Below are 14,750 nucleotides of genomic sequence, written 5' to 3'. Positions count from 1 at the left end.
CGCAAATAAATAGGTGTCCCAGATGACAGCGATTCTAAGATAGATAATGGGACAACTAGCTCTTCACTCGTGGCATTGGCGGCAGGGATTTCTAGGTAGTTAGTAAGATACCGATTCGTTTACGAATATTGGAATAAGTATTATGATAGATCGAAATAAATAAGTATAGGAGAGCCATGCTTCGGCACGAATCCGCTGGCTCGACCGTGTGATACCACGGCGTAACAGAAAACCCACGTGAAGCAACGCTTGTGTTCTCACAACCCTTCCCAATCTTCTCAATCCCCGATTTCTTAACAACCCAGAAATTCCTAACCCCGCCAAAATGCCGTCAACGCACTTGTATTACCTCTAGTGTTACGGGTGTCCATGGGCAGCAGAGTGATTGCTTACCATCAGGTGATCCGTATGCTCGTTTACCAGCTTATACCATAAGAAAAGAACCTTTTAAACTAACTAGTTACTATCAGAACATTTATGTATATAGAAGAGGCTCATAAGCCAGCAGTCAACTCAATGAGCCAACTACACGAGCGATCAAACAGACTAGTCACTTTACAAATCCTATACTAAATATTGCCATACAATTTTCAACCTTAAATCCAAATATACCAATGAAATTGAGTTGTAATTTGTAATGTAATAATTAACTACAAGTTTATAGTTGCCGTAGACGTTTTTTCAACTTGGAATCTTGCATTTTTATCCGCTCAGCTAAATGGATAAGCAAAGTAAACCCGTTGTTCTTGCTTCAATTAGGCTTAACACCTGGTATTTTTATCTTTAGGAATTTTGTTTTGTGTTTTTTTTTTCTCATTGGAAGCATACTAGTTTATAATGAGTATGTGTGGTTTTAATATCTTTGAAGATAGGACTTGATAATGATAATCATTAATGAGTATAACTACGAAGCTGTATTTTATTCTTAATAACTACTAGCTTTCAGAGGAAAATATTAAACCTACATGACTCTCCAATCTCTAAACTATCTTAAAAAGAATAAGAACGTAAATATTTTAACCTTACAAACAATGTATTAAATTATAAAAATACGTATACTGACAAGAAAATATAGTATACCTACTTATACCAATTTGTGCGTAATGAACAAACGTTTTTATATACAAATACACATTACTATGAAATTACGCACACATTTATATTGTATAGCGATAGTTGTGTTTGGTATTACCAGATAATATTGCTCCGTGTATTATAGTTTTAAAAGAAGTAAGGATATCGAACGTATTAGTTAGATATTCATCAGTAGATACAATGTACACCCAAACCATTGTACTGACATCCCACACACTATCGTAAAAAACCGGCTCATCTCTCCGTCTGCGGCAAATTAAACCGATTACACGCAAATTCACATCCCTAATACGGAATTACGGATATGCAATCAAGAAATCGTGGCTAACAAACAGCGATTGTAGAAAACAAGTAAAAACTCAGGGCTGCCACCACCCCTACTACTGAGGGGTTCTGTAGGGGCGAGCTACTATAAAACCCGACATATTTACGAGTTTTGTCTCCCCCCACTCTAGTTGGGGTGTGGTTTAAGTTGAAAGAGGTTGCGGGAATATCATATTTAACGTAAGTTGCATTATAACTTTCGTGACAGTTACGTGAGTAAGCCGATAACATAATAATTAATTTAACGTAAGTTTTAAGTAGTTATTTTTAAGAATGTCAGTTTAAAAATGTTTTAACTGTTTCTGTCTACAGAATAAATGACATTGGATCGTAGTAGGGTCTGACGTTGTTTATTTAATTCTTATAAGAGGTGTTTCTAAATGATAAGTACATAAAACTCTCCGTAAAAAACATCCGTAAAAACAACAAAAATTCTTTCCATTTTTTATAATGTGTAAGAAACGCGTTCTATCATACAACAGTTTTCCATTAACTACACAAATTCTAGATCTCCAGAACATAACACAAAAGTACTATAATACTTTCTTTATACAGAAGCTATTAGTAAACCTTTAATAAACAAATAAATACTAGTTATATAGCATTCTAATTTGTAACAATTTACGATTTGTCAACACAAACGAAACAGAATTCTAACAGAACACAAAACAATCATGTTTGTTTCCATTCACTTTCTGGGAAGTTGTAAAATTCTTCTCATTACGTTGGTTAGAACAGCTGACAACCTCCTTTGTGTATTTTCTCTTTCAGTTTTTTATTGACACTTCAAGTTAAAAGCACTGAAAAGATAGCAAACTTATCTTTCATTTTCATGGTGGTCCGTTGTTCCCCTATATAGGTACATATACACTTTGGTATATTTTGTATATATACTCTTTAGTCTGTAGCAAGTTTTATAGAGGTATTCTTTGAGCAGTCTTCGTATTTAGGCACATTAATTTTTTTACGGTTTTACTTGGGTGTTTTAATTATAGAAAGTAAAACGTTAATGATCAAAAAGAATTGATGCCTTCCTTTTTTTATAAGGAGGACATAATTTTATAGGTAATTCACTCTTGGCGGGGCCCTAGACCGAGATATCACAGTTAGGTCATCTAAAGTTTAAAACCTGCAGTTACCCGTCTTCTAGTACTCCACTAACTAGTAACAATCAGGATCCAAGAAAGCGTTAAATTGGCCACCTATATTTATGATATAGGTGGACATTTCTGTCGTCTCAAGACTCCTCCGTGCCCGAGAGCTGAGACAACCCTTAAGCCAGTCCCAGTTGTCCCATAAACTTCTATGATACTCGTTATAGGTGGTCAGTTGGAAAGTCTGCCAAAGGCTTTAACAAGAATATCTGTCCTACCGCTAGCTAGAAACGCAGATAGCACTATACACCAGCTGAGTTTTGTAAAATCCAAATTTTTTGTTGAATCTGGTTAAAACCTAACATAGAAATTATATTTAAACTTGAATATGCATGATTTAGGTGTATTTTATCATCTTTAATCTACACCGAATTCTGAGACCGCCTCCAAAGTCAACAAAACGTGTAAAAGTCAACAAAAAAAAGAAAAAGAAATAGTTAAAGAAATAGTATTAGTAGAATATGTAGAACAACATTAAATGAAATATGAAATGGATGTTAGGCTAACTGCCCAAAATGCATCATATTGCGGTGTCACTTATCCTTTTCTTTGGCTAATACCCAATCAATCTAGCCTTAAGAACACTCCCTGTTTTCACAAATGTTCTTAGTGTTGTAATTCTAAAATACTGCTTTGAAATACGAAAATAGACATTAAAGAAGTACCTATTAAATAACAAAAATAAAATGCTTTTGAATAATTCAATTGCACTGGGTTCTGCAATGGAGGAATAACTTGGAAAAGCTTCATAATGAAATGAGCCTGGACAATTTATATCGGAATAACTTAGAACGTGCAGTCTTGAGCTTGAATGATAATAAAATTCCCGCCTTTTATTACAAAAATGGCGTCCCATTTTAAATGCACAAGAAAATTGAAAATCGAATACCTCACTCGCTTATTATTTGCACCGCAAATAAAACCATAGGAAAATCGCGATAGTGCTGATCTGAATTCGACCTTATAGTTCATAAATTAAAGTTAGATTTCGAATAACGCAGAGCTTGATACATCGGCAAGTTTTCAAAACGCGTAATGGTGCGCCGCGGTTGAATTTTTTTTTTCTGTGTTCGAAATGAATATTTTTAAATTTTATTTGAGGCCAGGTAGTGCGGAATGCTAAATACAGTTGTCGAAATATTAAAAAAAATATGTGTGAGCACTAGTTTTTTGAGCCCTTACACTTTACAGTTCGTTAGTTTAAACTATTGGACTAGGCATTGCATATGTGGAGTTTTAAATATTTAAAATAAGTGTTGAACAGTTTTGAAACCACTCGACCAACGAGACGTGATCCGTGGTAGTCAGTGGTAGCGCAAATAAATCTTGAATCCATTGTTTTAAATAAAATTAACCGAAATTCGATTTTGTTACAGGTTTCGAGCACTCATTCGGATCCGAAGGTAAGAAATAAGTTCATCACAATTGTTCCGTAGTCCAAAAACATTTGGACTTCTATTGAGATTTTTTTAAATCTCCGAATAAATACCCTTCCCAATCTTCCTAATCCCCGATTCCCCAACAACACTTAAATTCCTAACACCTAAAAGGCCGGCAACGCAATTGTAACGCCTCTGGTGTTTCGGGTGTCCATGAGCGGCGAGCGATTGATTACCGTCAGGTGATCCATCTGGTCGTTTACAGGCTAATACCATAAAAATAAACAGAGAAACAATAGACTACGCATACATGGCAACAAAATAACTAATATGTAAACAAAAAAACAAAATCAAAATTCACACTTTACGGAAGAAACGATGACGAGTGAAACCACATGTCATAACTAGTCTCGAAAACATCTTAGCAGGGAGTAAAACGTCCATTAGCAACTACTTATGGTATATTACGAGCTATTTACTACATGGGCATATAAAATAGGCCTATAAAATATCACTTAGGCGATATTTTGAGTTGCTTTTGCTCCCGAATTTGCTTACTGTGCTATTTCTTTTTCCCTTTTAAACCAAAACTGCTATTTTATAAATACCATATATTTGTAAAATTGCAGTTTTGGTTTTGTGGATATGAATGCTTTTAGGTACTTTGACTTATAAACCGTATGGGGAAACATTATGATTTAATTTAAACCACATATGTATGTGTTATCATCTTGGCTGATAATATACGAAAAATTTGTGTGGTTGGATATATTTTTAACCGACATTTAGAGGACATATATAGCGATCAGATTGACGATATATCAAATTAAAAGTACCCTTAGCCGACGAGCATGCATGAAAAGACTGATGACCGTTGAACAAGCGAAAGAGGTATGTAAGATTCGTAGCAATTAGCGTTTCATTGTCTCTGCCTACCCCCATGGCAGACAGGCGTGAGGTTATGTATGTTTTTGGATAGTGTTGCTGACAAATATGAGTCCCGTTCTGACCTGAAACTAGTAGAGCTTTTCTCGATTAGTCATTAATTTAAAAAAAAATGCATTCTTTATGTAAGGAACGTAGCAACCTGCCTTTCTGCCCGGCATACAGGCATCAGTTTGTATGTATGTAATTTCAATGAATGTGAAAATTTAGGTTCAAAAAGGTTTTATAACCCAAAAAAGGTTGAATTACATACTCATAGCCTATGACGTCATAAGATTAGTAACCTCTAGCGAAGTACGTAGCGTCCCAGGACCGAGGCGACCGGCGGCGACCTTTACGAATATTGCCCGCCCTTCGCCTTGTACTACATGAGTTCTAATAAAGCTAGATTAAAGGTAAGCGTCCACAGGCCCGCATCGTACGCATCGTACGACGTCATCAGTACGCATCGCATGTAGGCATTGCCGATGATGCGGTCCGTACGATGCGGACGCAGTTGTATGTGTTTCTGTACAAGACAAACTAAAATCTTTATTTCTCTGTAGTAGCACGGAGTCTGGAAATGTGCCCGGTATATAGCATGACATGAGACTTAAAACATAAATTGTGAAAAGTGGGTGTGCATTGTACGAGGATAAAAATCGTGACGATACAAAAAAAAACTAAAGTCTGCTGCGTGCGATGCGTACGATGAGGGCCTGTAGACGCTTACCTTAAAGATTAAATAGTTATGTAAGACCGAAATTAATAACTGCTAAGCTATTCTGTGAGTGAGGTTACCAGAGTCATCCCAATCCCCGATTCCCCACACAACCCTTGAATTCCTAACTCCCAAAAGGCCGGCAAAACACTTGTAATGCCTCTAGTGTTTCAAGTGTCCATGGACGGCGGCGATTACTTGCCATCAGGTGATCCGTGTACTCGTTTAAACTTTAACAGTATATCACATAAAAAAAATAACACCGGTTACTGAACAATACATTCATTGCGCTATCATTACACGGCGAACGATTTACAATAAAAAACATTTTACATTCTATAGCATTTTAATATAAACTGCAGGTGCAATGAAAAACTTTTCAACAATCGGAAACAACGGATCGCAGTGAAAAGATTCGCCATATTGTGAGCGGAAACGGAAATCATTGTTTGGCGTGTGCCGCGAAATCTAGCCTTTGTAGCCTTTTTCATTCAGCCAATGAATGGGACGCGTTATAAATATTCTAAAATGTTTATGGTCAGCTCTATCTTTTGGTCTGACGTTTTGTTTTTTAATTTTATTGATTTAGTAGTTTTGTTATGTCTGGTTGGTTTATTGATATTGAGATGCATAATTCTACATAATTATTATTCTGCAGTAGTCATTAATTATCGAAGCTGTTAAGTGAACATAGAATTTTAAAATAGTATAGCAGCGTAAAGCTTCAGATATATTCTGTCTTACTTGTGTATGTAGCTTATTAATCAAGATTACTATAAATCATAATCTAGAATTCTAGTGTATAGAAATACATAGTTCCTCGTAATTAACTTCTTAATAGCTAATTTAAATATGGCTACGATAGCTATTCCCAATAATCTATTGATAGGTGCTTCAAACTGAATATTGGCACTCGAGCTAGTTAACGCAAAATAGAGAACAAAACCTCTTCTTTCAGGTGACGATTTTTTTTTAATTTTTATAGTGATAGACGAATCGATGACGCAATGAAAATTATTCGTACGCCATAATCGTCCTTATGATCACTTATTCTTGTGGTTGTACAACGAAACACCTCATTCGAAAAAAAAAACAAACATCACCCTACCGAACCACCTTTTTTGGGAAATCGGTTACAAAAGAGAAAACCAAATTATGTTTTCCATGAAAGCATCTGATTCTACTTATCCTTTTAACTATGTCAAAGCAAATGTAATGCATTATAAATAAGTGTAGATAAGTAAGCTAGGTAAATTAACGCGAAATCTCCAGGAATTTCTCAAGCATTTGTTTTCTTTTTTCATATTTTTTCACGCGAAACTGTTTCTATGTGGAATGTAGATCGCGCTTCCATAGTATTTCCAGTTTCAATGCTGGGTAGTGGAGGAGTCATCAAGTGGCATGTCTATTTCGAAACTAGGGATGGGATAGTTACTTTATCGATAGTTTTCCTCGAAAAAGAAATTATGCCAGTTGCCACATTATTGAAGTGGTTACTTACTGTCACACTCTGAGATGTTTAATGGTTACTTAAACTGTTCTTTAGTAACGATTTTGTTCCAAAAACAATGGCTGAAGACAGGATTAAGTGACCTTTAAAGGACTCTCAGTACGGCGGTTTTGTTTCAAAATTGACGAAAAATAGTGTCAGTTTTGTAATTTCTTGTAATTGAATAAAGTTTGCAATTTGTGTCAACGTAGTAAACTATTTTAAACCATACCCAGAGCCATCAGCCATCCTTAGTTACTTATACGTTTTTAGTTAGTTACTTTTTTAGTTTATTAAAACATCTCCATTGACGTACCTTAAATACTCGTAGATTCACTTTTTTAGTTTTATAAAACATCATCATACACGTAAATCAAATAGATTGTTAACCAATTGTTTTCATTGTAGAGTTGGCTGAATGCACAAAACACGACTAATAAGCATTGAATGACGTCTTGTAATACTCAGTAGCCTGACATATGAGACTGGGTGCTTACGGACAATTCAATATTGAGGTGTCAAAAGGATGCCTAATTAAGGATTAATTGAAATAAATGCTTTGACTACTTTTTTAAAGTTATTATTTTTTCAACTGCTGGATTTGACAATTCTCTTCCACCATATAATTGACGACGTAAATAACTTTCTAGCAAGTTTCCTTTGATCCTTTGCCGTGTTACTGAAAAATCCTTTATGGATTACCTGCAACTTTGCTTTTCGTCAATAAAAGTCAGACAGCCGAATTTTCGCGTGTGAATGTGCTATTTTTTTACCAAAGGCACTAAATTGACACGGCGTAGCCCTCACTGACAACCACTTCGGCACGTTTTATTCTGACAGTGATGTGGAGAAAATTTCGCCGTTCTGGCAGAAACCGGGTTGGTGGCCAAACGCAGACTTATCAAAGCTAAAAAAATCGGCACATTTCGTACTTTTTACATCACCTTTCTTCTCTACTTTTAAATACTCAATTTTTACAGACAAAAAATGATTTTGAAAAAAAAAAGTATCGATAAAAAATATCATCGATACATCCCACATCACTGAGTCATCGTCATCGACTAGTGTAGTGCACGGTTCGTCGCCTACCCATGAATGTCGTAGCATTCTTTTGTGTCTAGTTCTACCCTCCGTTTGCACAATAGATGCAGATGGTCTAGTATCTTAATGATTGAGATGTTTTGATTGGTGGGGACGTGCTTCTGGTTTACACGGTTCTTGAAAGGTTGGGTAAAGATAAATGTAGATTTTTCACTCACCTGAGAAAACTGTTACGTTATTTTATCTCGTTCGGTCTCGTCAACTATGCTTTACGTTTAAAGTAATCGAAACGAGAGCGCGTTGGACGCTCTGATTGGCCGGCTCGAATAAACTAACCAATCAGAGCGTCTGGTGTAACTATTAAATAAGATACTTAAGGTAAATATAGATAATGTTACATTTAATAGAATTACAGTCTCCCATAGATTTCCTTAAGAAAAATTGTTGCCATTATGAATAAATATTGTGGTAAGTATTAATGCCTGGATTCGCAGTATTTAGATAACGACTATACTCCGGATTAAACTAATGGATCTAAATTAGTATGTACTTCGTCAGTCAGTAGGTATCTGACAGTTTTTATTACTTAGATTTTGGAAGTCTTAAATCTATTTCCAATCATGATCATCATCAGCAGCAGAAACACGTCCAATGTTGAACAAGACCTGCTTCGTATTAAGACAGGAGTTTATAATAATCACCACCCTTGTCAAAGAGGATGGGGATGGGGATCGAGATCGCGCTTAATTATTAATTATTTAGAAGATGCTGCTCCCCCGCCTCTTTGTAACTACAACGATATTTTGATAGGATCTTAAGTGTATCTAAATCTAAGTATTGCAGTCTGTATTCATACAAATACTGCCATAATTTATTCATAGTTTCACATACACGCATTATCTACGTTTGCCCTCACTCCTAGTTTCCTTTGCCCGCCCGTGCAATGCTATTTTTTACACCATTACCGACTTTTCGCATAGATAGTAACGACATCTAGTGAATATTTCATGAAGCTCGTCGCGTGGCGTTGATACAAATGTGTTAGAATTAATGGACGCTTTAGTCCTTTTTGTGTTGGGAAATTAAAATGTATTTTGTTATTATTTTCTTGTTTTGTACCCAATAAGCACCACTTAATATACGGCGTATCCTAATAAGACTAATAACCAATACTTCTTTATTTATTATTTTAGATTTTATTTCCCGAAAGAATGAATGTACTTTATGACCATCTAAATTTGAAATCCAACATAATGCTTTTACCGAAGCTGCGGACTACCTAGCGGGTTTACCGGGGTTCCAGCTCGAAAAGCAGGAGTAGGAACGGGGTGGTTTTTAGTCAGTAAGAGTCTGACATTTCCTCTCGCCTCACCCAAGGCAGGAGAAGTCATTGAATGATTATCCCTCCTCAAAAAAGACATAGTACAATAAAAATCTGCTAGTTATAGCAATTATTCAATCTGAAATAGATGGTTATAATAATAAAGCGTGGCCATATTGAGTGGCTCAAAGTCCACCATTTTGCTAGAAATATTTTTTAATCGTTTCGTTTTCGCCAAAAATCCTATTCGTCAACGTTTACGTATTGGCGCGCTTTTTCCGCGCCCTTTGTCCGACCGGAATGTTAGTGTTGCTAGTTTTTGTCCCAAAGGATTGATGGACCATTGTGTTGCCATTCGTAAAAATTCCCGGCGTCGAATAATTGATAAGTCCGCTATGCGATCTTTTTTTAGTTTTCGATGTTGAATCGTTAGGGATTAGATTTTTTTTTTGTTTGACTAACTCGTCTGAATTGTTCGGCTTGAAATTCGCAGGGCTATTTGTTTTCCGGGCTAGCGTTTTTCATAGTTTTTGTCGGAACTTTTATTCGCGTTCCGAGTTATTTTTGGCTTGTACTTGCTTTATGATTCAATTCAGGCTTTTGTTTGGTCTAGGCGTTGGTATTTCCTAGTAAAAAATATCCTTCTGTAACTTATTTACCTAGTTTTATATTGATAACGTGCTGTAAAGCTATCACTGTCTACATTGGAGAATAACTAGCGTGGTGACATTTTCTAATCTATAAACTAAAAAATTTTCTACGTCAAAGTTAAAGCGATTATTGCAATTAAATGTTCATATGACGGTCACAAAAATATTATAGTGCTTAAAGACTTAGCGGCCTTTTACAGACATTGCAACATTTTAGATAAATACATTAATTGTTATTAACATTTCATTTATTAAGGTTACAAAAACAAACATGGCCGCCTCGCGCCAATTTTGACGTAACTAACAATGTTACCATTGACATAATTTCGCAAGTAATACCAACATAACAAAGTTAATAGAAACAAACAGAGTATGATTAGGTTGCTACCCGCGACACCGGCATGGTGATCAAAACTCTATTATGCGTCTCCCAAGAGGTATTTACATAATGTGTGCCCAGAAATATAATGTAGAGACAGTCCAGCTTTTCTTTTTCGTTTTTTGCCCTGTTTTATGGCAAAGGAAATGGAGTTTTTGGTTTATTTGTAATATTTATTGGTTATGTCGTATGGATTGGAGTTTTGTATATTAAGTATGGAGGTATTTTGGGGTTAAGGTATACATGACTGAATATTCCTGTTTGATCTCGGAAAGGTTGAGAAAATGTAGTTGATTTTTATGTGGTACACATATTATTCTCGCCAAATTTTATTTTTTTATCTAAGTCTTTGACTGCCAATAGAAAACTGTTGAAGGCAAATCCTCCGCTAACGTCGGTCACCGGTAACCACCACGGCGTTCAATGTGTTAATAGTCTAATGATACAATAGAATAGCAGTCTACTGCTGAACACTGAGTAGAAAGAATCACAGATTACTTCTATAGCTGCGAATTACAAAATTGTTATTTACTGTGTATCGAGCCTGAAATCCTGTACCCGACATCGGCTTTCTCACCAGGGACCACTCCGTCCAACGAAGCGTGATGCTGTTTATTTATACCGTTTTTAAACTCAAAACGTTATTTCGTCATCATCCCTTTAAGAGCATTGTTGTTAGAGTAGCCAATAAGGATGATGACAGGGTACGAAAATTCAAAATCTAATTAGTCAGTTAGGTAGTGAAAAAATATTAGACACGTGTTTTGTTATATAAGATACTACATACATACTTAGATAAAACGAATCAAAGTTTAGGAGTGAGAGCAAATACGTCATTTCTACGTATAAAACGTAACTAGAAGTGACGTCACGCGATATTTCAACTCAAAATATTTTCGAAATTAGTTGTTCCCGTAAAAAAAGAAAAAATACGTGTCTAATGTTTTAAAATAATCTACAAGACGGACATTAAAATAAAAATTAGTCATCTACCCTATTGTTGAATATAAAACCTTGGAACCTTCAAGACTAATAACCCACAAACATTTAAATAGGTTCAAAACCGAAAGAACTTTTAGGCGCTTTGCACATGGAGCAACTATTGGAGCAACTGGCAACTGGCAACTAGCTGTTTACATATATTTCAATTGAACCGCGCACACATAGCAACTCGAGTTTCGAGTTCCGGTAATCGTCAACAGTTTTCAGTTGCTGTAATCGATGACTAAGATAGTTCCTAATTTGTCTTTGTTGGCGCCGTCGACGGCGACGACGTAATAAAATGAGAGCAAGTGCTGCTTCTTCGATATCCATTGTCACACTGAACGCTGATCGCTGCGTAGATTTAGCAACTCGGTTATGAAAATTGCTAACAGATTGCCATAAAATTGCGGCAAACGTAAACGTTATAGCAACTATCAACTTTTTACAAGAAACTTTTAAAATGTTGATAGTTTCCTCAACTTAAGTTGCTCCATGTGCAAAGTGCCTTAGTCCAACATTTTCCCCGAATCCACCAAAATTTTTTCGCAGTACCCACATTGAAATAAACGGTTCTTAAAGCCCGTTGATGGGCTGTCAATTAAATTGGATCCTCTCATATAAAACAGACGTTGTTCTGAACGCAATGATCACGACGAGGTGGCAAAGCGTCTGCGCCCCGTATTTAGGTCGGCTACGTGATGCGAATACAATGAACATCCCTTAAGAAAATATCGAATTTACAGAAGATGGTGTCGCGTGTATTGTTGGTTGTTTCGGTTCTGGTATTATTGTGTATTTGTTTGCTGTTTATGTTTTGCTATGTAGTTGTGAAGTTAGACTGTTAGATGCGAAAATATTATTAAATGAAATAAAACTAGAGTCACAATTATTCAATTTTACTAGACATGTATAGACCCGGAGCTACGGATTGCCTAGCGGGTTACCGGGGCTCCGGCTTAAACGTTAGGAATAGGAACGGGGTGGTTTTTAGTTTGTAAGAGTCTGACACTCCCTATCACCTCGCCCAAGGCGGGAGAAGTCATTAGATGATTTCCTCTTTAAAAAAAATATGTTGTAAAATAATATACAAGACGGACATTAAAATAAAGCTTAGGCACCTATTATAGTGAATACTAACTAGGCAAGAGCCTAAAAGCTCTATTCCCCGAAGATTTCAACTGATATCCATCCCATATGCAGCCGATATATCTCCCGACATCAAGCACAATTTGAAACCGGTTTCTCTATACATTTTACACCGATGGATGAGAATATATAAAGTGATTCATGGCTCGTTCGTGACCTACAGACTGCACAATTCGATGCATCTGTGTGTAAGCGCATCTAATCACGCCTATTTATTTCTGAAGACTTCGAAAACCCTTAGTATGAGTTCGCTTTACGTTGAGCGACGAAACGATAGCGCGTTCGGTGATCTGATTGGTTGCTTCATTCGCGCCGACCAATCAGTACCCTTAGTATGTTGAACGAAAACGAAACGATAGCGCGTTCGGTGATCTGATTGGTTGCTTCATTCGCGCCGACCAATCAGTACCCTTAATATGAGTTTGTTTTACGTTTAAAGTAATCGAAACGAGAGCGCGTTCGGCGTTCTGCCAACGAAAAAATCAACCAATCAGGGGCCTTAGTCTTTAGTCTTCTTACTTAAGAAGCTATACAACCTACATAGCTCCGTCCCTCTTGCACTGCTCAATGATCGACCATTCTGACACAATTGTAATAGCAAACTAAGGCCCCTGATTGGTTGATTTTTTCGAGCCGACCAATCAGAGTGCCGGATGCGCTAACGTTTCGATTACTTTAAACGTAAAGTAAACTTGTACTAAGGTTACTGACTAAGTTAGATTGTCTTGTGACTAGTTGTGACTTGTGTGAAAGCGTTGGAAAGTTTCATTATTTTTCAATTATGTTTTCTTCTAGCTCTAACTTAAAGACTTAATTAAAATAGTAAACGTGAAAATAATTAAGTACCTGCTGAGAATGAAATCTTAGGTTAATGTTATTTTTCTAGATTTTGTTAGCTCACTAGCTTCTGCCAACGACTTCGCTCGGGTTTCCTTAGGATAAAAAGTATCCTATCAACTAAGTCAGTTCATACCCTATCTGCAAGCCAAATTTCATCAAAATCCATTCAGTAGTTTCAGCATGATTGACGGATAAGCATCAAATTAACGAACTTTCACATTTATAATATTAATGTCATTGTAAAAATGGTTACCTATTTTTGATCTATACGTCTGTATAAGATTCAATACAATATTGAATCTATACAGATTCAGGAGTCTGTTCCTGGTTTCTGCAAATTTTCTCGTCCTATACCACAATGCACAATGGCGAAATGCATTATTAGGTTATGACGCATAAGTTCGCAAAAAAAAAATTCATGCTCCAAACAAAAAGCTCTTGTACGCATCGTTTAATAAATTTTCACGCAAACATTAAAAGCCACCAGATGTCAAACCTATTAATACCTCAACCGCAATTTACATAAATGGAAAATCGGTGCAAACAATTCGACGAATGAGTAAAATGGCGCGCTTTGATTGGCGGTAATTCGTATGATTGCCAGTGTTGCCAGTCCGCGAATCGTGTTTACCCCGGCCGGCCAACTAATTGAATTCTCAAACATTTATTACTATTTAAACTCCTTTTGACTGCAGTCGGTGCAATTTATTTTAATTTTCTTTCGTAAATAATTTATTTTGTTGACATTTTTAGTCTTTGTGTGTATTTGGCGGGCTGCCAATTTGTTATTGTCTGTGGATAAAGTTTTTGGGGTCAATGACAGAAAACTTAGACAAGTTGGCTGATGTAAAATACTTGTTCCTACACCGAAACTTTGGACAGTCGACATGTATTTCCTAATTTGCGTTGTTCTTAAACTTCTAAGCTATGTGATGAAAGGAGAGTAGGGTATATTTATCACCAATCTGCCTACCAAACGTGTAGATAACGGCAAATCTTCTTAACCATCTTTATGTAGGCTTGAGAAGAAGACACATACTCCAATTGTGGGTCATGTGATATTTTTTAGCTAGAAATAAAAAAACCGGAATGATAGTGGTAGGTTTCAGGTTTTCTGTGAGGCATTGGGGCCTCAAACGTACGGACGTACGTGAAACAACGCGTAACGGACGTGAAACAACGCGTGCGTTGTGTGAGTGAGGTTACCGGAGGCCCAATTACCCCCCTTCCTAATCTTCCCAATCCCCGATTCCCCAACAACCCTTAAATTCCTAACCGGCAACGTACTTGCAATGCATCTTGT

General features: G+C 36.4%; 1 protein-coding gene and 1 long non-coding RNA gene across 3 annotated transcripts in view; one reads left to right on the top strand and one right to left on the bottom strand.

The window, feature by feature from the left end:
• The window catches only part of LOC118268738 (uncharacterized), a 242,283-nt gene that overhangs the window by 67,750 nt on the left and 159,783 nt on the right, over positions 1–14,750 (bottom strand). The gene's annotated exons all lie outside the window — the stretch shown is intronic.
• LOC118276926 (tyrosine-protein kinase-like otk) overlaps positions 1–14,750 on the top strand; it is a 45,217-nt gene that overhangs the window by 2,918 nt on the left and 27,549 nt on the right. For both annotated transcript variants that reach the window (XM_050699738.1, XM_050699736.1), the window contains exon 2: positions 3,950–3,976. In XM_050699738.1, the coding sequence (XP_050555695.1) occupies positions 3,950–3,976 (27 nt within the window). The remainder of the gene's footprint in view (positions 1–3,949; positions 3,977–14,750) is intronic.

This window comes from Spodoptera frugiperda, chromosome 17 (genome assembly GCF_023101765.2).
Source record: "Spodoptera frugiperda isolate SF20-4 chromosome 17, AGI-APGP_CSIRO_Sfru_2.0, whole genome shotgun sequence".
NCBI classification, from domain to species: Eukaryota; Metazoa; Arthropoda; class Insecta; order Lepidoptera; family Noctuidae; genus Spodoptera; species Spodoptera frugiperda.
Note: the sequence above shows the minus strand (reverse complement) of the source record. Positions and strands in the feature narration are given on the sequence as shown.